The following is a 25,697-nucleotide window of genomic DNA, read 5'->3' on the forward strand; positions in this document are numbered from 1 at the left end:
GCGGAGAACTCCAGGGTCCAGGGCTCCAGACCCGCAGTGGATATTTAAGGGAAACACAGCGGAGTGCCAAGCTCTGTTCCTGTCTTGGTGGAGTTGGCTGCGGATACCTGCCCCTCGTGGATGCCCGTGCTGTCCACATCAGGCTACGGGCTGTGCGTAGTCATTTCTGCCATTGTATTCTTTGAGCATGTACTTTAGGATTCTGACTTATATAGCAATACCCAATAATTTTGAGATTACGAAGCCAAATTTGCTAGAGAACGCAAACGAAAAGCAACTTATGTGGCATAGCTGCTTTTGGCAATAACGCATACAAAGCTCTCTTAATTTTGCCACAATAACAACAGCTACTGGTATTTTCTGAACACGCCCTATGAACCAGGCTAAGTACCAGGCATTTAAAATCCATCTCATTTAATGCTCAAAACCGCCTTCCCAGCTGGCACAATCGTTACCCCCTTACAGAGTGGGGGTTAGGAATGTGCACGGGCCACCTGGCTTCTGAGACGAAGGCAGGGTTGCATTTCTATTGCTGCCCAGGTGGGCAGGTGCAGAGACATCGTGCATCCACATTTGGGGGCTGGCACAGTCACTGTCTGGGTTGGTCCACATCCACTCCACTCCTGTTCTCAGCAGGACTTTCTGGAAGGTGCCCATTAAAGGAGGAAGAAGGACCCAGGCCATGGGTTAGGCACAGCTGCTTGGCTGTGAGTGCAGACAGTTCCATGGAAGTAGTCAAGGAGGAAGGTGGTCAAAGCAGACCTGCCAGGAGGATAAGATGGCCCAGATGGGCAGAAATGGGGCAGGGCGATGGTTCCTTTTAACTGAAATACTTAAGAATCCTAGAGGACATTTTCAAATCCCCATTCAGGCCTCTGGTGGTCGTCCCAGCCTTCCAGGGCATCTCTGTAAGGCACTTTGACTCATCTAAAACACTGGCAATTTCCCGTTCCAGGTTACCTACCACGTAAAAAAAAGCGAGAGGCAGAGGCAGCTTGTGCAGCCTAAAGCCGGGATATATGTCACATGTGACTGACTACGCCTTTGTCTCAGGGTGAACATCCCAGGAGGGAGCCAGGTGGTGACTGTTATCTGTGCACTCATGGGTGCCCAGCGACCATCACGGGCTGCCCTGTGCTGGAGCAGTTGAGGTTCATTCTGAAGCACAGACTCTGAAAGGTCCTCGGTTGCTTACGGGGAGTGTCCAGGTTAGGATGAGCCCAATTCGTAGGAGGGGTCTCAGCTGTAAGACCATGCCCGCATCCCGAGTATTCCACCAGATGCTGGCAGGCAATCCTGCGACCTCTGCCTCTTTTTCTCTGGCTGAAGTTGCTCACCTGCATTCCTAGCAATTCATACCCAACCGGGGGCCAGGCTACTCTGCAGGACACTGGCCACAGCCACTGCAGAGGTTGCCTGCCCCGACCGCTTGTTTTTGCAAATAAGAGTCAAGGGTAAATAAACGTACCAAGACCCGCTTCCTGATTGCTTTCTCAATTAAGTATAAAGATCGAGTTTAACAATATATGTAACAAGTAGAAGGAAAAGAAAAGGCCACGTCACCCCAAACAAGGCATTCATAGAAGTCCAGAGGAAAGAAGAGAGACATGCAAAAGCCAGATTCGTTTTCATAATGAGAGACACAGACCCTTTTAGGGAAATGTATTTAAAAATTTATAAAGCGATCAAACATACACTCGTTAGAACAGTTCTCTTCCCTCACGCATGCCTTTAGGAAAGTGTTAAAGGTCAGGCCATCTGCCGTGTAGGAAAACAGCTGGGGAGGATAGTGAGGAAGCCACAGAAATGGGGGAAAACCCCACCACAGCAACCTTTCTGCTTGAGGACACGACCCAGGCAACGGGCCTAGGAGAGGGCGAGGAAGCCCGGAGCGCCCGCAGCGCGCCCCCTGCCGGGCAGAACGCAGGTCGCTCCGCATCCAGCCTCCGCCTCGCTCCCCGCCAGCAGGAGCCCGCGCTCCAGAGGCGCTAAGGCAGTCTCTCTCTCTTCCAGAGTGAAACTGGGGGAAGCAAGCATTTCCACTGGAGAGATTCCTTTCCCCCTATTTTGTCTGCTTAGTTTGCTGTAAATTGCTGTTGGAAGTTTTCTCGAGGGACTTTTTTTTTTTTCAGCAGGTGAGTCAAAAACGCTGCAAAGATAATTTAAGGCATAAAAGAGCACAACCAAGCGATGAGCAAAAAGCTGAAAGTGTACAGATTCCAATTGAAATAGGAGGTAAACAGCAGGGACGCTGACCCCTCTAAAAAACGTGTGTGAGGAAGGCAGGGGTAAAAAGGAAGTTCCGAGATATTCTGCTGGTCAGAGAGTGTGAGAGACGCACAGGCGCTGCGTTCGCAAGGTACCGATCTGCTTCCCATATTAAGGAGACACACACAAAGCAAGGAGCGAGTTAGTAGAGACGAGAGCAGCGCTGTCCCCGCGGCAGGAGGGTTAGAAGGCGCGCCGTCCAGGCCCGCGGGGCGTCGGCGGGCTCCGACCTCTGCGGGCGGCGCCGGAGGAGCCGGAGAGCCGGGAGTTAGTAGGAGGAGAGCGGCGGCCACGGGGAGGTTTAGAAGAGCTGGCGGGACAGAGGCAGCGGGGCGGGCGGGCGCAGGCTGCCGGGCGTTCTTACCCCGTTGCTCTGCGTGGACTGCACGGACTGCTCGCTGGCCGAGGAGCACGTGCTCATGCGGTCCGTGTCCTTGCCGGGGGCCGCGTGGCGCTGCGCCTGCCGCTGGAGGGAGTCGCTGTCCCCCGGGAAGGTGAAGGAGCCCGGCCGGCTGGCGGGAGAGGCGGGGATGGAGCTCCAGAAGGAGCCCCCCTTCTGCAGGGGGCTGCTGGGGGGAAAGGGCTCCTTGCCGATGGGAGAAGGGAATGCGGTGGCCACAGGTGAGTTCAGAGGCGAGACGGCCCCGGGCCTGGGCTTTCCCAGGGGCAGCGAGCCCAGGCTGCTCCGCGAGCGGCTGTCCTCCGGGTTGGCCCGCGCCTCCCTGGCGTCCGCATCGCGGCCGGCGCCTGCGGCATTCCCCGAGGCCTTCCTGGGGCTCTCGATCACCTTCATCTTGGGGATGTGCTCCGCTTCTCGCTCGGGGCCTTCGGGCTCTCCCGGGGCGCGCCTGCCGGCCTGGCCGGGGCCGGCCTCCGGGGCGGGGCTGCTGCCGGGAGGGGGCGGTGCAGGGCCGGGAGTGGACGTACCTGACATCTTGTCTGCCTCTGCCTGGCTCGAGGCTGCAGAGGAGACCAGCACGGGGGAGTGGTGTCTGACAGGCTGGGGGATCCGGGAGGGTCTGCTTCTGCTCGAGCTGGGGAGGCCGCTGCAGCTGCCGGGGCCGCCGCTGGGGTTGCCACCTCCGCCGCTGGGGGCCCCGCCGCTGCCTCCGCCGCCGCCGCCCCCTCCCCCGCCGCTGCCCCCGCCGCCGCCGCCGCCCCCGCTGTGGTTCCTCTGATACTCGATTGGTGATGTCAATGCTGCAAAACAGGGGAGACCCAGAGGAGACTGTCAGGACGCCAAGAAAAATATCCTCGTGGGGCAAAGGAGAAAGGCACAGGATACAATCAAAAGGATATGCAGGTCCTGAATACCCGCCCCCCTCAAGTCGTGGCTCATCCATGTGACTGGTAGCCAGCCATCTCGACCTTTAAGCAGCCACCCATCCTGGAAGTGGCAGAATGACACCATCCATCAGCAAAGGAAAAGGCAAAGGCCTTGAATGCTACTCTCCTACTTATAAACAACTGACACTGACTCCATCACGGGAGGTGTGCCTGTGTGAGCGGCTGGGGGCGGGGGGCAGAGAAGGCCAAGTCCAGGGGGCAGGAGGGCCACTGTGGGACTGACTTTTAACAGCCAGGAGCGGCAAGCAGAGACTTTGCATCCCTGCCAAGTGGAAGTCCAATTGCCCTGGGGGAGAATCCCAGGCAGCAGCGGGCTCCTACCAGTGGGAGAGTTCAGGCCCGAAGCCACAAAAGTCTTCTTTAACCCAGAGAGCAAAGAAGCTGCTGAGAGTTCAGGAATACCCCTGGTTACCCTGAGGGCACACAGATGGTGTTAGGAACCACCCCTGCTTTGCAGGTTTGGCACCAGAGGGGAGGGAAGGAAAAGAGCTCAACAAAGACAGACGGGGGGGGGGGGGGGGGGGGGGGGGGGGGGGGGAGGGGGGGGGGTCCAGTAGCTGTCCCATCTCCTGACTTCAATGGCTTCATTTGTTACGTAATCGTCCGCAGGGACGGAAGGAAACATGCCAAGTAAGATATGGGGGAAATACGAACACAAATTCTTAAAGTGTTAAAACTTTTGAGAAATACAACAATTAGAACCCCTTCCTGTCTGGGGGGACATCGGGCATGTGTGAACAAGCATTTTGGAGCCGAATGACATTTTTACTAAGTCTGTCTTGGCCATGACCTCTCACTGGAACAAAGGGCGAGAGGGAGAGATGTGACATGCCCAGAGCCCCCACTGCATTCCTGATGGTGCTCAACCCTCCACAATAGGACTTTGCCTAGACTGAAGAGAGTGTCTAGTAAACTTTAACAGCATGGTCTACACAGACTTCCTGTTTGGGAGGCAGTTCCTTTTATTTTGAAGATGATGGTAAAAATTTAGAGATTTCCCAACAGTTACATGCTATGGGTTAGCATTTAATGAAGGCATCACTTAAGAACAACGCATTTAAAGAGGCCTGCATTGACTCACTGTCCTAGGTGCGAAACTTTTCTACACACACAGGGACCGTCCCCTGGCCCCCACTAGCCCCATGTATCCAATTCCAACTACAAATGTAAAAAATGATCAGTCTTGCTTGAGTTAACACCCAGGCAGCTGACCTCTTCTTGGCCCAAAATACCTTGCCCTTGATTTTTCATTGACTGCCTGTGTTCCTGGCTCTGGAATGTCATGTGAGGTGTGAAGGTGGTTTTATGGGGACAAAGAAGTTACAACATCCTACTGGGCTGGGACATAACACAGACATGAGAGAAGACATCAGATGAGTATTTAGCTTTTGGCTGAATTCTCAGAGCTCTTCAATGATCGCCAAATTAGAGCCAGAGTCAGAGTCAGCCATCACAAAGGGAAGCTAGCAGTCGCCGACATAAAGAGTCAAAGGAACGCTCTAAAAAGGCCAGTATGGTCCATCTCCTTGTGGAGAAGACATGTCCCCTAAGGTGCTTTGCTGGCTCCTCTGTAATCACTCATGTCACAGAAGCTGGGAAGGACAAATATGTCTTGTTTTCCAATGCAAGGTATTCCACAGGTATGGATGAGCAACGCCAGCCAACCCAAGTTTCAAAGTTGCACTGGAGAAATGTCTCCGACATCTAGGGCCACCTCTGTCTGCTGCCTCAGTTTTTCTCAAGCATTCCCCTCCCAGGACAGGGCTCCAGGGCACAAATGATGTGAGAGACTGTGTGGGACATGTGCCCAAGGCCAATTGGCCTGCTTGGAATCCTGACTCTGCAATGAAGAAATTGTGGGGCTTGAAATAAATTACGAATCCCCTCTGTGCCTCAACTTCCTCATCTGTAGAATGGAATAATAGTGGTACCTGCCACCAGGGGTCACTGTGAAAAGGAAATGAAGTAATAATAAAACAAGGGCTTAGAACAGTGCCTGAAACACAGTCTGTGCTAAATATGTCCTGTCATTTATTAGGTATGTAATAGTAGAGAGAAGCGAAACAGAAATAGAAATGTGTAGATTTCTAGAAAGAAAACAAGAACACACGTTACCATTTAAAAAGTTACGCTGGTTTTCTAAAATTTGGTTGATTTCATGGATCCATGTTTGCCGGACACTTGGACTGGACGAGTGCAGAGTGAAGGTCTCCACCACACCACCCGTCCTCGATGTCAGAGCAAATTTACAGGGATCGTTTTCCACGTTTTCCTCCAGGCAAAGGCAACTCACCTTAAAAAAATTAAAGCATTATTCACAATGGCCAAAAGGTGAAAGCAACCCAAGCGTGCACTGACTGACGGACAGATAAACAAAATGCGGGCTATGGAATGAGTAAGGGAATACTATTCAGCCCTAAAAAGAACAGTCTGACCTATGCCGCAACTTGGATGAACCCCAAGGGCATTACGCGAAGTGAGATAAGCCAGTCGCAAGCAGACAGATACGGTTCTGATTTCATTTAGATGAAGTACCTTGAGTGGTCAAATTCATAGAGCCAGAGAGTGGAATGGTGGGTGCCAGGGACTGGTGGGGGGGATGGGGAGTGGTGGTTCAATGAGCACAGAATTTTGGTTTTGCAAGATAAGTAGAGTCCTGGAGATGGACAGTGGCGACGGTTGATTCAACCATGTGAACGTACTTAATGTCCTTAATGCCACTGAGCTGTGCACGGAAAAATGGCCAAGGTGGTAAATTTGTGTGTATTTTACTACAACGCCAACAACGAAAGCACATGGATTCCCAGCAGCTAGGTGCGATGTAAAGCTCATCCTATGTCAAAACTGAAACAAACTTTTTTGGTTGAGCCGTCATCTTTATTGCCTTGGATATCATCATCTTGATGCTTTTCGGTGATTCTCTTAACTCAGGGACAAGGGGATTCCCAAGAATTTAACTAAGTGCTTGAATATTAACTAGAAGCGAGGGCCTGGGAGTTACCGGTCTTCTGACTCCTTTATGATGACCCGGTGTTTGTGTATCCCTGACTTCTCTGCCCCAGAAATAAAATGACACCATTGTAAAAACTTGACTACTGGGGCATCTGCGTGGCTAAGTCGGTTAAGCATCAACTCTTGATTTCAGCTCAGGTCATGATCTTGTGGTTTGCGGATTTGAGGCCCATGCTGGGCTCTGCACCAACTGTGTGGAGCCTGCTTAGGATTCCCTCTCTCTGTCCCTCTCTTTCAAAATGGATAAATTAACTTTGAAGAAAAAAAAACACCAAAAACCCTGACTATTAGTATAACGCGTTATGAAATTATATGTGGTATCACATGTAAAACAGTTTTACAGAAGCAGGACATGGAAAAGAACATATAGAGAGTTTCTATGCTGCTGGAATGGAGTGGAGAGTCTGTCAGGAGGAAGACGTTCGGAGGACAGTGGGAGGCAGGAGAGGCCGGAAGCTTCATGCAGCCCAGTCCTGATGCCTCCCACGTGCTGTTGGGCAGAAGAGCCTCTCCCAGCCTGAAGGGAGGGGAAGCAGGGAGGCTGCTGCAGGTGGCCACCAGAAGCCTGACGGGGAGCTGGATGGTGTGGTGTCCCATCTGGGTGCTGAGACCTCAGGGCTCAGATGGTAGGAGGCTCTAACACAGGGATGCACGCCTCCTTTCTGAGCTCAGGGCTGCACGGCTGCCAACGTGGAAAGAACAGGGAGAGAGAGGTGGGTGAGCAGGCTGCATCTCCCAGGGACCATCTGCTAGGCCCTCAAGCCCCCTCCTCTGCTTTATTCTGCCTTGCCCTTGGTTTGTCCCGTTCATAGGACTCGGGGCCGTTTGCAATTATTTTACTTATGTTTACTTATTTGTGTTTCTCTTTCCTCAGAGAACAAGCTATTCCAGGGCACAGACTGCCTGTCTTATCTACCCCTGTGGCCCCACGCCCAGCTCTGATGGCTCAGTGTGTCCTCATCGGCTGGAGGCAAAGAATAAGACACTGGGAAAGCTTTCTGCTCTGGTCTTAGAGCAATATTCCACATCCGTGACTCTGAACTTAAGCTGTACGTGGTCACAGGAATGGTGGTACACAAGAACGAACCCAGACAAGGTCTTCTCATCATGTTTAACCGTGACGAGAAACGGCTGTGGACACACAGAGATGCGTGCAAGACAACAGCCACTTCAGAACGCAGACAGTTGAGGGATGGAGTGAATTTTTACAAGTTCTAAAATATCTGAGGAAATTCTCCAAACATTTAATAAACAAAGGATCAAGACATTTCATCACTGAAAAGGAAACAGTTCATCAGCGTGACGGGTACGTGTGTCCACACAAACACACATTACCTTGATGCTGTTCTTAAACAGGAATCCCGGCATGGAGAAGCCCTTTTTTTTATCAAGTGGTTCACTGAAAATGACGATCTGCTCAAAGAGGAAAACCCGCCTCTCTTTACAGCGAGGCAGAAGTCCCGAGTCTTGGTCCGTGACCAAGAATGTGTCCTGCAGGAGCAGCTTGCCCTGGGCAACAATTTTACCCTAAAAGGGGGGGGGGGGGGTGCAAAGGAAGAGAAGAGAACATTGCATTCTAAGTTAAGATACAGGAAGTTCTGTTTCCTTTCTTGTTCCCATAGAATAATGTATATTTCTTCTACTAATTAAAGAGCTTAAAATTTTCTTTAATTATAATGAGTTCTTAGCCCCCAACAGAATAGTTATCTAGACAAAATTCTTGCCAACCTCTGTAGGAGTCTCTGGCCTCTGTTACAATCAAAGACAAGGTGGATTGAAAGTGTATAAATAGTTCACTGAACCAGGCTGTCAAGGCGCAATCCCTGTGCCAGCTGCACGGGCACCCTGGCAGGACCCATTAGAAAGACACAGGGTCCTGTGCTTTCAGAAGCCCTCCAGGAGATTGTGCTTTCTTGAGAACCACAGAGCCCGAACTTTAAACCCTAATTCTCTAGTAGAACAGTAGGCAAGAAAAGCAAAAACTTGTCCTCTTTCCTTACTCAGTAGTTGAATTTTAAAAAATTCTGAATGTCTTTTAAGGTACTAATAGGCAACGTATAATATGCCTGGTCTGGCAACTCCTAGAGAAGTCTGGTAGAGTAACACTGAACACAGCCGCCCTGAAGTCAAGCTCCCAGGGACGATGGATGTGCAAGGGGCCCCTTGCCTCCCACCACCTGCCGGGGAAGGAAACTCTGCTGTTACAGCACCAGAGGCTCCAAGAGACAAAGCAGAGTCCTGCCTGTTTCCACCATCAGGCGCTGGGCTTTGAGCAGAGGAAGGTCCTCAAAAAGCAAATCAAATGCACCAAAAAAAAGTTGAAAGAAAATATCAATCAGGTTCAAGTAAAGTGAGAGAAGACAGAAAACCAGGCAAAAGGATCAACTTTCTACTGGGAAGATAAATAATCCAAGACCAGAGAAAGTGACAGAAGCCAGAGGGGTGACTTTAAACAACAGGCACATTACGTCAAATCCCTGCAGCCGCCCGACGTTCATCATGTCGTTGCACCGCTTGGGTACGATGCACATGACTTCCACCGCTCTCTGCAGGTGTGTGTGTGTGTGTGGGGGGGGGGGGGGTCAGGGAAGGGAGGGGGGAGAGAGAGAGAGAGAGAGAGAGAGAGCGCGTGAGAGATAGCACCAATGGTCATCGCCCTCCGGGGAGGGCTGGTGTGCTCACCCTCACATCCACCCCCAAGTCCACCTCCCAACTTCCCCACCCCCTCGTGTACACAGGGCACATCCCAGTGGAGGGACTCAAGGCCCCAGGGACAGACTCCTCCAGGAGTGGGCTGCTTGGGAGACATGGGAGACATGGGGGGATTAGGGGAAAGCTGGGCCAGCACACTGTGGGGAGGTAGGTACCTCTAATTCTGATGTATCCAGGCTAGCTTTTTTGGAATACTTGAGGAAGTCCTGCAAGAAGCACAGAGAGAACATGATAGGGGCGATGATCACACAGCAGCTACGCAGCTAACCTTCTGAATCATTCCTGATGTGCCGGGCACCGGGCCAGGCGCTTGAGCTGCGTGTTCGCAGTTCTTTCTCCCAATAACTTGGTGAAAAGATACCCTTAGGTGGATTTCAAGCTGTAGCAGAGCAAAATCAACCAAATCTAAGCAGGTAATGGCTCCTCTTTTACTCCAAGACAGCTCTGATCTCTGTAGATACCCAGCTTCCAAGTTATATATTCGTATTCGAAGGAATCTCAATACATTTCAACAGTCACTTTTGTCCCAGAAAACCGTGTGGCTTTGCCTTGAATCGTGCTTAGAAATCTAAACCACTCAAGGGTCCTGAGCCCTGTCAGAGCCAAAAGAAGCAACAGGTGGGGACTGACATTTGAATTTAACCCAGGACCCCAGGAAGATGAGGGAACATATAGAGTCGACAGAGCCAGGAAAATGGTTCTGTGGTGAGGAAAAAGTTCACTTCAACTAACATTTTGATTCAGACCTTGATGTAAAGGTGCCTTATTAGATTTTAAGAAATTTACTCTGAAATATTTAAAATCAGAAGAAGACTGCTGGGTATTTTTTCACAGGAAAGAGTCCCTTCACCTGCCCAAACTTCCTTCCCCTCACTCGTCTGGCCTTCTCACCAAACGCCAGACTCCCAGTCTGCACCCAGCAAACCCTCACCTTCAGGAGCAGCTGGTACTTCATGATCCTCTGCACTGGTTTGATGAGCAAATCTGTGAGCTGCAGCCTGTGGCCAAGACGCTGCTTTAGGTCCTGGGATTTTAAAGGAGAAAAGAAAGGTCTTAAGTGTTGTCTTTCAAAAGGCGGTTGCCAAGTCAGTCTAACGGTCGGAAATGCTAACTACACGGCAGGAAAGGCAGTGGGGAAGACGGCCACGCCGCACGAAACCCAACCAGGCCCGCACGACTTCTCAGAGTGGCCTCTTCAACGTCCGAGGGCTATTTGTAAAAGTCTTTTTTCCTTGTTTAAAGACCTTCTTTCAATTGCTTTCTTTTATTCATACAAACACGTTTTATTTTTAGGCTAAACGTTTAGATCATGAGTTATTCTGAATCTGTAATGAGACTTAGGTTCAAAACTGCTTAAATAAACCCCTTTATTTTAACGACGACCCCAGTCTTCTGAAAGCTAAGGGAGTACACAAGCCCAGGCTGAACTCCTACTCATTTCTCTGGCTTACAGGAAAGGAACAGGTTCAGAACTCTTATAACTGAGGCTGACTTCCTGAGACTTGCTTCGTTCCTGGCAAACATGGTATTTTAATTTTTGACATCAGCCTTAACAAAAGATTCAGAAATGCTTTGTTTCCATCTTGGGTCTTACCTCAAAAAAGGTATCAATGTATTCTGAGACAATGTGCTCAGACTTTGGTTTATTTTGACAATAAACTATGTACATGTGCAACCTTCTCTCCTAGGAATGAAAAAGGCAAACAGATGGGTTAAAACAACTGGAAGTTCAACTAGAATATAAGAGTACATGCACATTTCAGCACATTCATAAAGGGAATTTTCTTAAAACCGTGGTTCAGGCCCGTGGGAGCACATTCCAGATACATGACTAGGGTAGCATTCTGCTTTGTAGCCCCCAAAGCAGTCTGTCCTCATCGCCCTCTTAGGTATTTCAGACCCCTCACTTTACCCGGCAAATAGCAACCAGGGGCAACAAGAGGACGGGGTTCTTGGTTTCAAATGAAGAATTACTGTCGCCCCTCCAAATGGCCCAGTGGTCTTGGGAAGTGTTGGTTTTAGCAGGCAAGAAAAGCCTCTTTAATCTCAAACGCTGAAGGCAGGGAGACAGGTACCCAGCAAGCCATCCCTCAATCCGGTGATGCTCAAAGTGTGGTGTGCAGAGCTCTGGGGGCCCCTGTGGCCTTTCAGGGGATCCAGAGGGTCAAAACTATTTTCCAACTAATACTAAGATGTCATTTACCCCTTTCTTCGTGCTGATGTGTAAAACCAGCTGGCATCTTGGCAAATATTCACCCCCACACATTGGCAGAAGACTGCCGGTTTTACCTCAGAATGTCCCGGATTCAGTAATAAAAGTCCATTTTCTTTAAACTCAACCATGGAGTATATATCTTTTTAATGTTCTTGTGACAAAACAGAGGTCCTCCCTCGTAACACTTCTGGTGCATATGATGGGTTGTCTCAAGCAAAACCATTTGTGGCACTGAGCTGGGGGCTAAATTAACTGTTGGTTTTTGAGGAGTGCCATTTTTACTTGAGAGAAGGATGGACACAAAATGTAATTACTTATACTTGGGTATCTGGCAGACATTTTCTGGAACATGAACAAAAGAAGCGTGTCGTTCCAAGGCAAACTGGCAGTATCTGTTAATAATAAAACTCTGAGCTGTCAAGGTAGAGAACTGTGGAAAACCCACACCTGCCACTGTTTTCTCGACAACACCTAAAGACTGGTCTAGAGAGAGGGGTGGTGACATGAACAATTCTGACTTTTTGATACTGTGTAACAAAATGTCTCAGCATCTGGAAGATCTAACCTGGTGAACTGACCAGTATTTTCCAACTGACCAATGCATGATCTCACAAGCTGGTGTGAGGGTGAAAGCCTGTAAATGCGAGCTGCCTCCATGGCTTCTAGTGTAACAGCAAGGGAGAAGTCCAGCAAGGGCTTGTCCGATTCCACATGGTAGCTAAGCTTTATGATATCATCACTTGTTCGAGTTTTGGTGTAACATCTCAGAAAACTAGCCATAATTTTCTGAAAAGAGTATCAAAATACTCGTACCTTTCCAGCTCGATCTGTATGAGGACGGATTTTTTTTTCATATATTTTAACCACAAAAAATTCCACAATAGAATGAATGTAGAAGTAGATAAAAAAAAAAAAAAAAAAAACACCTGTTTTCTGTTAAGGCAGACATTCAAGAGGTTTGCAAAAAATGCCAAAACTCTTATCACTAATTTTTTTTTTTTTTTACAGAAGAATTTCCTAAAGAGACCTTTAATGTTAACATATTTCAGATCTGCACATATATTTGGCTCCTATGCGAAACCTCCTGTATGTTTAGGTACATCACCATCTTCACTAAACATGTGTTTGTCCACAGACAGACATCCCCAGATGTTCTGCTTCAGGTCTGCCTCTGGTCCTTCTGGCCACTCTGTACTGCCCTGAGCTAAACAGCCAGCTGGGGCTTGGTGACCAGGAAAGCAGGTCATTTGTGTCCAAGAGGGGGGCTTAATTCCAATTCGCTGACACTGCACGGTTTGATTTTATTCTCAACAGAAGAGCTTTTGTAAACTACCAGTGAGTTCTCCTTTAATCTGAAAAATCAGTTACTAAGCATGACCATATCAGAACAGAACATAAATAATGTTATTGTACTGACATGTTTAACAAAAAGGGATCCTAGTTTTTCCGGATCTTCAAGGCACTTCTCCAACTCTCCTAAAAAAAAGCTGAAATGAGAAGAGAAATATTAGAGCCATTTCCAATTTGGCCTTCTGATTTTATTTTTATTTATTTAAAAAAATTTTTTTTAAATATTTACTTATTTATTTTTGAAAGAGAGGGAGAGAGAGAGGCACAGAGTACAAGCAGGGGAGGGACACAGAGAGAAGAAGGCACAGAATCTGAAGCAGCTCCAGGCTCTGAACTGTCAGCACAGAGCCCGATGTGGGGCTCGAACTCACAAGCTGTGAGAGATCATGACCTGAGCCGCAGTCGGATGCCCAACCGACTGAGCCACCCACGTGCCCCTGGCCTTCTGATTTTAGACTGAGGTTTATATTTCAAAATAGTCTGTTTTGACACAATCAACTGGAAAATGTAAGGTATGCACTTAAGAAATGTAATGTGCACAAAAAACATTTTGTTAGGACAGAAACCACAAGAGACACACAATTAAAAAGGACAAGGCAGAATGAGACCATCCCATGACCGGCAACCTTTCCTTCTCTTGGACAATCCACATTTTTTGTCTCATTTTTCTTAAGGACATAAGCAAATATGTATCATGGTCGAATACTGAGAAAAAAATAAAGGTTTCCAAGATGATTGCTTGTTTTTATTTCTGAAAACTTGAGATTCATATTCATTCTATGATAATTTTTAAGGAGCTCAGATTGGGGAAGAATAGACGTAAAATACTGAATATGTTACCTGTGTCAGTTTTATAAAGTTTTCTTAAATACTATCCAAATTAGCCTCTAGGTTAGGAGTATTAGCTCCCATTAAGACAGAAATCAGGTGTAAGCACAGAAACAGAAGAGCTGGGCACAGCCGCTCTTTCTCCCTTCTGGGCCACAGCTGACTTTAAGACATCTGCCCACCTTAGTGATCACTTACCCACGCTGATATTTATGTGTGCTATTTTATTTTATTTTTTTACTTAAGGTTTTTTTAAAAATTTATTTTGAGATATATATATAGAGAGAGCGTGTGGGGGGGGGGGGAGCAGAGAGAGAGGAAGAGAACCCCAAGCAGGCTCTGTGCTGATTGCACAGAGTCCAATGTGGGGCTCAAACCCACAAACCGTGACATCACGACCTGAGCCAAAGTCGGATGCTTAACCGACTGAGCCACCCAGGCGCCCTGTTTGGTATTTTATTAACCCGCAAACCAGCACATCAATGAATGCTATGTGGAAGTTTCTAGCACTTGGGGTTTTAAGATAGCTCTGCACCCTGTGGCAGGCCCCACCTCCAGGTGGTCGTCCCAGGAGCACTGTGCCGTCTTCCCCTCCCGTCACAGCTTCCGAACCAGCCCTGGAAGTGGCAGACTAGAGAGTGGCACCAAAGATCCCTTCTTACACTTAGATCCGCTGTAGTTTCTTGGGAAGTCTATGAATTACGCTGTGTCTGAAGTTGACCATTCTGTATTTAGGAGTCCAACTGAGTTAGATACTATGGGGTAATAGGAAAATGATGACCCTGTACCTGGGTTCAAAGGTTTTACACTCTATTAGGACAGATACATTTAGAAGTAATAAAACACTACTTGATACACCTACCACGATAACCCCTCCTTGTATCTGCATAGGATTTTACAGTTTAAAAAGCACATTTATGTATGCTATCTGCAAAGAGGAGGGAGCGCGTCTAATTGACAGTGATCATTTGACCTGGGCTTTGAAAGTGACGGGAACGTGTTCTAGGCTGAGAGGACAGGAACGCACATAAAAACAGGAAAGCAGGTGGCCAGTCTAGGTCATGGGAACAGAACAGTGCAGCTGGAACATCCCACAACAATATCAACAGCTGGCATTAAGCAATCCGCAAATGGTTAAGGATTTTTAAAGTTAGGAGTAAGGTGGGGCGTCTGGGTGGCTCAGTCGGTTAAGCATCCAACTCTTCGGCTCAGGTCACGATCTCATGGTTTGTGGCATGAGTCCCATGTCGGGCTCTGTGCTGACAGCTTGGAGTCCGCTTGGGACTCTCCCTCTCCCTGTCCCTCTCCTGCTCGTGCTTGCTCACTCTCACTCTCTTTCTCTCAAAATAGATAAAATAAACTTAAAAAAAATCAGCAGTAAGGTGACCTGAAGGGGCAAATGTATTGTGGTACCAGCCCCCATGTGGATCTCCTCCTGATGAGGACGGGTGCGACAATGTATTGGGGCTCAAATCTGATTTTCGTGTGCAGTTATGTCTACTTTTTTCATTAAAATTCTTGGAAAAAACAGTATCTTGAAAGCCCTCTAAAATAATTTGTAATTATTCAACAGATGGCTGCAATTCTAATTAGAAACTTTACTGAAGCTTACTCTACATAGATGTTGTTCTGAGCACTTTACATATGTTACCTCAGTCTCCCTTCACCAAAAACCCCGTGCGGTAGATGGTAAGACTATGAACTGCACTGTGCAGATGAAGGCCGGAGACACAGGGAAGGGAAGCAAATGGCTCAAGGTCAGGACTAGGTCCTGAACTCAGGCAGTCAGGCCAGCCACCCCCAGGCGGGCTTCCCGGATGGACCAGCACACAGAAGAGACTCTTCCCCTGGCCACGAGATGCTACCACAAAACTCCTTGGCACATTGTATTTCCTTTGCACCGGCTACCTCCACGAGGTTACAGGTAATAAAAGGAAGCGAACCGGTGAACACCCGTTACCATCTGCCTAACACGATGCAGTTTAGCAAGGGAGGACGCTGGGTGTGCACTGTCAGGCATGGCATGTATTTTACGTACTCTCTGTGCCAGTCATAAATCTGATGGATGTTGCCAAATACAATCTTGTCCTTTCCTTTCATGTCATCAGGAACACCATCTTCTTTCATGAGAGCCATGTAGCCCTGTGAGCATTTACAAATAAGTTTGTTTCAGTGAACGTATTGGAGTCAGATAATCATTTATGGATCAACGCTCATAAAGAACAAAACAGACATCTGCAACGCCTCACAACCCTTTCTTTGTTTAAAAACAAGCAAAAATCCTATATGAAAAGTGTCTTTCGCTGGCAACACATGTATGGTCATATGCCATGCCAAGATTTTCTCTCCTTGAACTATTGGGAATTAATAAATCCAAATTCTTCTAAGGAACTGAAGACATTTAAATGTAAATGGTTTCACAAAAACAAATCATCTTATCAGCTTGTAAGCATCAACTATTTGGCCAAAAACATATCTCCTCTGTTCTCAGCATAATATAAACAGATTTCCTTTTCTTTTTGGATTATCTACATACTCTGTTAAATGAGAATTTAACAACATTCCTTTCATAAATTGATTTTTTCACAGCAGTTGATTAAATATGTTGCTAAAATGTGGCTTACAACTTCCATTTAACTTGAATGGGATTCAGCCTTGACCGGAATCTCTTAAGAAATTCAACTTATTTTACTGTTAACAATAACCGCAGGCAGACACATCGAGCTTGCTACATCTTTGGTTACACAATTAACTGTAAAAGCCGTTACTTTTAATGGAATGAACACCCAAAAAGTATCAACCTAGATATATTTACAAAGCTGAAAGAACAGTAGTATCTTATGGTATAAAAACAGCTTTCTGCTGAGTTGAGTTTACAAATACGATTATGCCCTGAACTTCAACGCCAGGGATAAGCCTGGAGATGGCCTTGATCCAGTGTGGATGGCACTGGTTTTGTCATGGCTCCACAGTGCACAGCAACTTCTGGGCAACGACGATAGTGCTGTATTTCTTCCGTGAAAAGTAGAAGTAGGTGGCCTGGTGCTGTGACAGAGCAGCCCCGAACCCAGGTGGACCCAGGATGGATCTGAAGCCACAGCTGGCCACGCTGACTTTTTCCACCACTGACGCTCTCCTGTTTCTGCAGGGATATCCACTTTTGTAAATCATTAAGGGCAAGATCCCCAAAAATAAATGCAGTGGTTGGCTAAAATAATTTAAAAACTTAACTGTAAAAAAAGATGACTATGTCAAAGATGCGTCATGTGAAAAAAGCATTTAAAGGTGCATACGGATTAAGATAATTGGCTAAATCTCACTTTTCACAAACTTAGTTTTCTTGGGGGGGGGGGTGTCAAATGTTTTTAAAGTTTTTGAGAAGTTATTGGTGTACATGTTTGATACTCCCTTGACAACTCTTGGTGTCTGATATAGGTCATTAAATCTCTGAAAACACAGACCTCAACCACACAGCCGAGGTCCCGCACATAGTCACGCTCTGTCTCCACTAGTTCTTGCAAAACATAGCTGGAAAGAGAGAGAAAAACGAGTGTTAGGACCCCAACTCTTCATTTTCTAAATGAATTCTTTAGCACTCTGCTTTTGTCAGGTCAGACTCCTGCTGGGACCGGATCCGTAATGTATCAAATGTACACAATTGGGTCTCTAATTCTTGAATGTCCCAAATCACTTACAGGTTCATGTACATGACCCATGACAGCTGTGGACTCTGATCACATATACAGACAATAAAGAGAGGCTTAGACATAAATTTGTCATAAAGGCATAACGTTAAAGGAAGCAAGTTTGTTTTGTTTTGAAACAATTATTTTAAGCTTCACTGGACATGTAAGAAAAAATTTTAACTCAGATATTTAAAGCCTTGGGTCTGACCACTCATAACTGCTTAAGGCCTCTCCGATAAGAGGAGACAATCGGTTGCTCTGAAAAGCAAACCACCTCGGCTGGCCTTGAAAAGGTCTGTTGGTCTGTTCATTCGACCAGCACTGAGTGGGCATCTCGTACCAGATACAGACTGCTGGGAGAGAGCACTCAATAAAATCCAGTATCTGCCCTCACGCAGCATACAAGTTTTCCCTCTTCTCCAAAGGCAAGTTTAAACCTTTTGTAATGTTTTTCAGGACTCTTTTTACCGTAAGCAGCTTTACTGGAACTGAGACGCTATCAGGAAGGTGTGTTTGAAAAATATTCAAGTGTTTTGAATCAGATTACATCTGATTTTATGTTGCTTTCTTTTCCTTCACAACTATACATATGATAGAAAGCACAGCACTTTCCCCCCTAGAAGTGACAGGAGACATGCGTGTATCATTTATAAATAAAGTACAACATGCAAATAACAAAAACTAGAGCTATAGGGGCACCTGGCTGGCTCAGTTGGAAGAATGGGTGACTCTTAATCTCGGGGTTGTGAGCTCAAGCCTGACGCTGGGCATACAGCTTAAAAAACAAAACAAAACAAACGAACAAACATTTTTCCAAACTCTAAGAAAAACAAACAAACAAACCACAAACACCTGCAGCTAAGGCTTACTGCACCCTTAAGAGGTTCTGAGAGAATTTCAAACATATACACAATTATTCAAAGAGAGACCCTGGATCTCCTGGTTGCCCTGATTCAGAGATGAACCCCAGTCACATTTTTGAAGGCGACAAAGACTAGAGCACAGCCGACAGTGACACTGGAAACATCTCTTACTGCCGTCTCTTTAAGGAGCTGGATTTCCTTTCCTCCATCTCATCAATGGGCGAAGAGGAGGAGAGAAGGGAGTTGTCGGAAGGGTTGAAGGAGGGGCTGCTACTGTCTCCCTGGTCAACAAGGAGTGAGCTGGGCCGATCCTCCAGAGCCTGAAAGAAAACCAGACCACCAGTCATGTTTCCAGCCTACAGTCCACGAGGCTGAAATTAGGATCGGAAAATCTCATAAACCAGAAAATACAGAAAGCCGGACTATAAAATGAGAAGATCCACATTTGTGATGTTACACGGTATTTGGTAACAAAAACCCCCACTATTAATACCAATATGGAGCAAGAGGAGCTGGGTAAATAAGTCAGAACAAAGAGGACAGTGAATTTATATGCATTAATACATTCTATTCTTTGTCGCCAAATAACTAGAAATGATACAACTTGTGTACAGCAGAGCATTGCACCCATCTCTGGACGTATCACGAATTTCGAACGTAGCCATTTTCTTCTCGGTTATATTCCTGTCCGGTGCGTGGAACCTCCTCCGTCAGGCCGGCCGACCCCAGGCACATCACCGGGGTCCCTTAGTGGTGGCTACATGGCAACGTCAGCGTTCTGCGTTAAAGAACGTGGGCTTTGTTTCTTCGTTATCCACGAAGCCTTGACTCCCGCGTCAGTGCACACAGATCGCCCAGTGAAACGGATCTCTGTTTCTGGACACTTGCGACCTCCCTCCTCTTGGGCAGCAGCAGCCGTCATGCTGTCTCGATGACGCATCCTAGACTCTCACTCCCCACTGGATTTTGGTTTTCACGAGTGACTGTTTTCAGTGTTGTATGCCCTGTGGAACCTCGAACAGAGCTCTGCAGTGTGGTCAACACATCTGACTCGGAAGTGGACTTCTGCCCCTGGATTAATATGACAACGATTAGCGGCTGATTGCTTTCTCGTTGGTACATATTAACTGTGCTTCTTACCCTGAATTCCTAAAGCTCCTAGGGGTATGGGTTACGGTTCTTTTAAAATTTCCAAAGCACCCAGCTGGAGATGCAGAGACGATCAAGGGGCAGTTTACCAACTGAACTGGGAAAGTGTGATTAGCTTATCTTCAAACAAAAAGTTCAATACAAACTTCAGGACATTTAATATTTCCTATCAAATCAAAACCTCCAATGCTCGTCCAATTTTCTCCCTTTGAGGGTAGCAGACCAGTGCAGGCTTTGTCACTGAGCACAGCTCTAAGGACACAAAGTCTGTCCATGTAATTTTGTTCACCAAACCCACGGAGCTGTGGAAACATACCAACTGCTGTGCTTATTTGTGATAAACCGTCAAGGAACGGGGCTTGATGAGAAAACAGCACTCTTATTTTTAAGTAAATAGTTATTGACCTTTACTGGAAGCCAGCACTCTGCGGGAAATAGCAGGGCTTTGCTCTGTGCTCATGGATCACGGCGACAGGGGTCTGGAGGAGGACGGGGTGCTTCGCACTGTCTCCCGTCTAGGTCTGCAAGGAAACAGCTGATGCTCGTTGGATTCAATTCTGCTCCTTTCAATGGTGATAAAAAAGAAAGAAAACCAAGAAGATGTCTGTAGATGTCCCTTCAAACAGAGCTGCAAGCAGGGTGCTTCACTGGGGTCTGTGAAGCTCTGGTCTCCGGCTGGCGGAGCGGCTGTCTGGACCCCAAGGGACAGAGGTGCCGGGCGTGAACCCAGCTGGGCAGCCGGAGAGGGTGCAGACGCCCCGGTGGACGCGATGGTGGTTTGGCGTTCCTGCCCGCCGGCTCTCACACAGGCGGCGTGACCAGGGAAAGGCCACCACGGGACTGAAACTCCTGGGACGTCACAGAGTCGGATGGATTATCTATCTGCGAAGCACTACGGGTTTGTGGTGTATTATGGGCAGGTTCCCTCTGTTCCTTAGATGCAGGCAGGTCTGCACAGACAATCCATCACCTCTAAGGTTAGTTTTGATAAATTTCCAGGTTGTGAAATTGACTTTCAAAGAGCTTAACAGAAGGTGTTATGGTTATTTTAATTTCCTTAGTTTGCCACTCCCATATAATTCCATGTTTTGTGGATTTGTGCCTCCTCTCTATTTTCTTGAGAAGGTTACCTGATGTTTATTACTTCTTGAAAGAACACGTTTTTGGTTTTATTTACTCTACTGTTTTTCTGTTTTCCAACTCATTAATTTCTCTTGCTCTTCTAGTATTCTTGAGGTAGATGTTTATTTCACTTATTTTCATTCTTTCTCAGATCTCCCTTTATATTTCAATCGACGAAGAAAAGAAAACCCCTGGGTCAAGTTCAAACAGTCGCTGTGGCTGTTGGCCACTGCTGCCCTACTGCCAACGACGTGAAGGCAAGACGCATCCTCTTCCAAGTCCTGGTAGGATCAGGAATGTGGGGACGGGAGAGAGGCCGAAATCCCAGGAAATAGTTTTCAGGGTAGTTTTTATTTTTCCGACAGACTCAGCAGGTTTTAGGGTTAAGTTCAGGTGCCTGAACGTCACGCTGCACAAGAGCTGAACAGCTTCTTCCCAGTCCAGTTAAGCCAACATGTAGCTTTTGAAGGGTAACTGATTCAGTGTGCAAATTCTACTACCAAGGTGCTACAGCCTGAGAGGTCACCCATAAGAAAACGGGGGCAGATGACTATGCATCTCTGGCACGTGATAAGTGTGCAGGGGGAGCTCAGGGTCACGTGAGAGGGCAGGCTAAAGGGTATTAACATGATTCAGAGTTTTCATTGACAAAAAGCAGTTCTCGTTTGACATCAGAGGATTAATGACAGGAAATCAACACACAGCAATGTGTCCCTTGAGTCAGAAAAAGAGGGCAGGATCTACATTACATTCCATGGACAATGAAGAGGGGGTGAGTCCATCCCAAACAGCATAAATACGGTCCTTCCACCAGGGAAAGGGCAGGCATTAGTGACTCTGCCCATGTGGATGGGACCTTGCTAGCAGCGTAGCAGCAAACAGCACTTGTACCGAGCATAGAGCTAAAAGACACAGGCTCAGAGAGCCTAAGCGTAAGCAGCAGTGTTTGAACACAAGTCTACCTGACTCCAAAACCTACGCCCTTTCCACGACGCCAAGAGCTTTAGGCCTGTTAACTGAAGGAGAAACGTAAGTGAGTAGAAAGAACTTAGTTTCGACTGGTAAAGTTCAATGCCTTAAAACTGAGAATAAGGAATAAAGCAGTAAGAGCTGAACGAAACCATGTCGTAGAACTCCTCTGCACTGGAAGCGCATCTGAATTAATCAGAAACCAATCTCTGTCCACTTAAAATGGAATGTGATGTCAGTACTTGCACAATGATGGCCTGGCAGGGTGACAAAGAGTTGCCTCAGAGCATTGCTTGGGAAAACTATTTCAATTATTAGACAAGAATAATTTTAATGATCATATAAATGAGGAGTATAAATGACTGTTTTAAAAATGTTTAAGGGTGTTTGAAAGCTCACTGGGTACAACTTAAGTACCCTTTGTTTAGACCATCAATCGAGTTGTCTCAAAGAGACAGCCAGGATGTGCTTTAGCGCAGTTCAAACTGCAATGATCCCAAATTCTTGAGCAGTGGGGTCAAGTTCTTGGGTTATCTACCAAGTACTAGCAACCTTCCTAGCTTCCAAGCCCATCATGTCACTTTCAGAACATGACTGCCTGAGAAGAAATTCCAGTGATGGTGGAGTGAGACAGTCTGGAGTTTTTCTTGACAGAATCCCCACTTGACTGAGTCAACCATAGTCTCATTAGTTTGGAAGTGTCTGAAGGTGTGCTGAGGGTCAGTGGTACCAGAGATAGGTTGACAGTTTCTTTTGTAGTCTCTGATGATTAGAATGATCAGATGATTGATTAGAAGCTGTCTCGGGGTAGAAGAAATGGGAATGATCTAACATTACCCAGTTAATACCTGATGGAAGGAAGATAAATGTCTAAACTTAAAAAGTATACTCTTTGATCTGGCAATTCCAACGTTGAAAATCTACCCTACAGACACAACCATGCACACAGCCAACATGGGTGTTTACAGTAGTGCAAAACTGAAAACTTAATACACACACACACATACACACGTACGTATTATTACTAGGGATGTATTTAAATAAATTATAGCATAATGAGGTCTCTGCTCCTTCGTGGCTGGTTAAGTTTTTAAACTCTGTGGCTTTAGTTTTTTCATGTGTAAAATAAAATGACAACAGTGTGTACCTACCTCATTGGACTTCCAATATGTTAATGCATGCTCAGCACTTAGAATGGGGCCTGGGTTAGAGTAAGCCCTCAGGAGATGATCACTGCCATCTATACAGTGGACTACTGTGCAGCCAGTACAAAAAATGAAGTAAATCTGTATGTACTGATGTGAGAAGATCCTCAAGATATACCAAGTCTCAAAATCTTAAAAAGTCCACAAATCCACTCTGAAAGAAAGAGCAGGCACAAGCATCCTGTCCCTCTCACCTTCCCGCATATGTGTGCACCTGCCGAGAAAACGTCTGCAGGGAAATCTACCAAACTGATCACAGTGGTTACCTCTGGAAGATGGACTGTAAGAGAGGCTGGGGGCTTTTATTTTCAGAGAGGTGACGTTTAAATGATGTTAAGTCACTTTACGGGAGTTGTAGGATATAGTAATGTAAATGTTGTTGCCAATAATGGTTTTTCCATCTCATAGGAAAACTGAAGAAACACAGAATTGCTTTGAATCAGTTAGAAGCAATGCACACCTATCTAACTTCAAATCAGTATTGTTGACTTTGGGGCTTTTATTAAACAAATCCATGTTGACCAACTGGAAATGCAGAGGTCACTCAGAAAATAAAGCCCTTACATAATAATGCACGCTTTTCTCTCCTGTACACTGTAAATCCGGAAGAAAGACCTCAGAGACAGCAAAAGAAACTGTCAACCTATCTGTGGGTACCTCTGAGCCTGGGCACACCGTGGACGAGTGGGGCCGACCCGACCCGACCACAGCCATAATGGTGTTAGCACTGCTATCAGTGAGGGTGCAGGAATGGATTATAATCTTGGCTCCTGGGAGGCACCTCCAATCTCCTGGGATATCTTGCTTGACAGGAATGTTTGTTTACAGAGGGGCCTCGGGCCAAGACAGAGCGGCTATGCCAACAGTATGACTCTTGCTGGGGGCTTTGGGCCATGTGGGGTCCTGATTTCTGGAGGGGCAGGGGACAAAGGGGAGCCACGCAAGCAGTCAGCCTTGCGTACATGACTGAGCTCAAATAAACACTCTGAACACCAGGGCTCGGGTTAGCATCCCTGGCTGGCCAGACTCTCCGTGTGTGACATGCAATGATGTCAGACACCACTGTCAGGACAGGAGACGTCAGCACTCTGCATGACCCTACCGGGAGGGGACAGCTGGAAGCCTGAACCCTGAACCACAGCTGCACCCTGCCCCGTGTCACCTCCTCCCTGGCTGACGTGAATCTGTCCTTTCACAGTATAAACCACAACTGCGGGTACAACGCCTTCTCTGAGTTCTGGAAGTCGTCCAAGCCAATGACTGAACCTGAGGGTGATGTTGGGGACCCCCAAACTTGCAGGGTGGTCAGAAGGGAGGGTGGCCTTGGGGCCTCCACCTGTGTAACACGCCCCAAGCACATTCAGCAGCCCTGAGAGCGGTTTCCAAAGCTCAGGCTCGCTCTGTCTGGGAAACCTTACCATCTTGCTCTTCACGAGTTCTTCAATCGCACTCACGAGCTCGGCCGCACTTGGCGTTTCGGAGCTGGTGGGCCGGACTAATAACCGGGAAGAGGCCTACGGAAGAAGTTAAGAAAAAGAAAGGGGGGAGGGGGAATGCCTCACGTTAGTCACCGGACAGACAGTAAATTCTCCTGCAAGCTCAAGCTCTTTTTCAAAGTAAGTCCAGACAAAAAGACCACAAGTTTGTCTTTGTTTGCATTTATTTAAAGTCATCCTTTTAAATTTACAATATTCTGACATGAAATATTAAATAAAACCTGTCTGGGATACATGTGGAAAGCAGACAAAGTCTGTTTTTAATCCTCAGTCGTGTAACATCGTAATGTTTTTCAAAAGAGGTGACTGGGCACGGGGAGATTCTTACTATAACTTTGGCAACTGCCAGCAAGGCTAGTGGCTAAGCAGAAAAAAAAGTACGGAATCTGATCAATGGAAGAATGAAAGGCTTAAGTTCTAATGAGTGAATCCTTAAATAACCCAGAAAACAAAACAGGATACTAAAAATGGCTTTCCTGTGTTTATGGGGTTAAAAGAAAGAAACAAGAAAGAAAAGGAAAGGAACCAGGGTGCACTGACCAGACAGGGCAGAGGGGGACGAGCTCACCATTTTCTGTGCCATCCATTTCCCCAATGATTAGTGCAGAGTACAGAAGATCTGTGGCCTCACAAGCTACCAGATGCCATTTACGGCTAGAATCAGGGTGTACAGGGGGTGACAGTTAAGGAATTTCAGGGAGGGACTACTGAATTCAAGTTTCAGTAATTAGCAAACACGGCGTGTTTGCAGATTACTCGTGCCATCAATTAACTGGAGACTAGAAGAGGGCATAATATGAACCTTGCTTCATATTAAGGACAGCAGAGAAGCATGCGACACACGGCTAGCTGTCCTAACGATGCATTTCTCACAGTAGACAGATATGGGTTTGTACATTCACAACAAGGCTTTTACATATGTGGATCCATGTATGCACTTTGCAAAACAAATGCTGGTTTGGTCTAATGAAATCTGGAGTATGGGGTGAAGAAAACGAAGAAAAAAATTCAAATGGAGAGGTAAGGAAACTGAGCCAAAACAGACACGGAACACAAATCAACATAATGCTGCAGTGAAAGTTTACAAAAAGAGAAAACAGAACAAAACAAAATATTAGTCACAAGGTAATATACTCGCTGGGAATATCACTACAGATTTTTGCAAATGAAGAGCTGCTACTGATAAAACCCCATGAGGTAACGCAGCAACTGATACGTGATTCTAGCAAACCAAAGTACACTGTGCAATCCACTCTCCAAATGGAGAAAAACACTCTTCTTGGGGGAACAAGTCAACCAGGCCCTCCACCTCACTTTGGCTAACCATCAGATTTGAGAAATATCAGTTCTGTGCTTTAAAAGAACGTATCGCTTAGAATGCCACAAAGCAGTTTAGGAATTGTCTGAGAAGTGACGCATTCCCATTTCCTGCCGAGGCTACTCTGTGCAGGGGGCGAGGTCCTCTGTCACCTCCC

The 25,697-nt window shown here is 46.8% G+C and overlaps 1 protein-coding gene across 2 annotated transcripts in view; it reads right to left on the reverse strand.

The window, feature by feature from the left end:
* TRIO (trio Rho guanine nucleotide exchange factor) overlaps positions 1-25,697 on the reverse strand; it is a 353,804-nt gene that overhangs the window by 13,109 nt on the left and 314,998 nt on the right. For both annotated transcript variants that reach the window (XM_047857219.1, XM_047857283.1), the window contains 12 exons: positions 24,145-24,240; positions 18,453-18,601; positions 17,194-17,260; positions 15,771-15,874; positions 12,972-13,041; positions 10,934-11,023; positions 10,271-10,363; positions 9,495-9,545; positions 9,096-9,173; positions 7,963-8,154; positions 5,731-5,908; positions 2,633-3,468 (listed from right to left, as the gene is read on the reverse strand). In XM_047857219.1, the coding sequence (XP_047713175.1) occupies positions 2,633-3,468; positions 5,731-5,908; positions 7,963-8,154; positions 9,096-9,173; positions 9,495-9,545; positions 10,271-10,363; positions 10,934-11,023; positions 12,972-13,041; positions 15,771-15,874; positions 17,194-17,260; positions 18,453-18,601; positions 24,145-24,240 (2,004 nt within the window). The remainder of the gene's footprint in view (positions 1-2,632; positions 3,469-5,730; positions 5,909-7,962; positions 8,155-9,095; positions 9,174-9,494; positions 9,546-10,270; positions 10,364-10,933; positions 11,024-12,971; positions 13,042-15,770; positions 15,875-17,193; positions 17,261-18,452; positions 18,602-24,144; positions 24,241-25,697) is intronic.

The sequence above is a fragment of the Prionailurus viverrinus genome, chromosome A1 (genome assembly GCF_022837055.1).
Source record: "Prionailurus viverrinus isolate Anna chromosome A1, UM_Priviv_1.0, whole genome shotgun sequence".
NCBI classification, from domain to species: domain Eukaryota; kingdom Metazoa; phylum Chordata; class Mammalia; order Carnivora; family Felidae; genus Prionailurus; species Prionailurus viverrinus.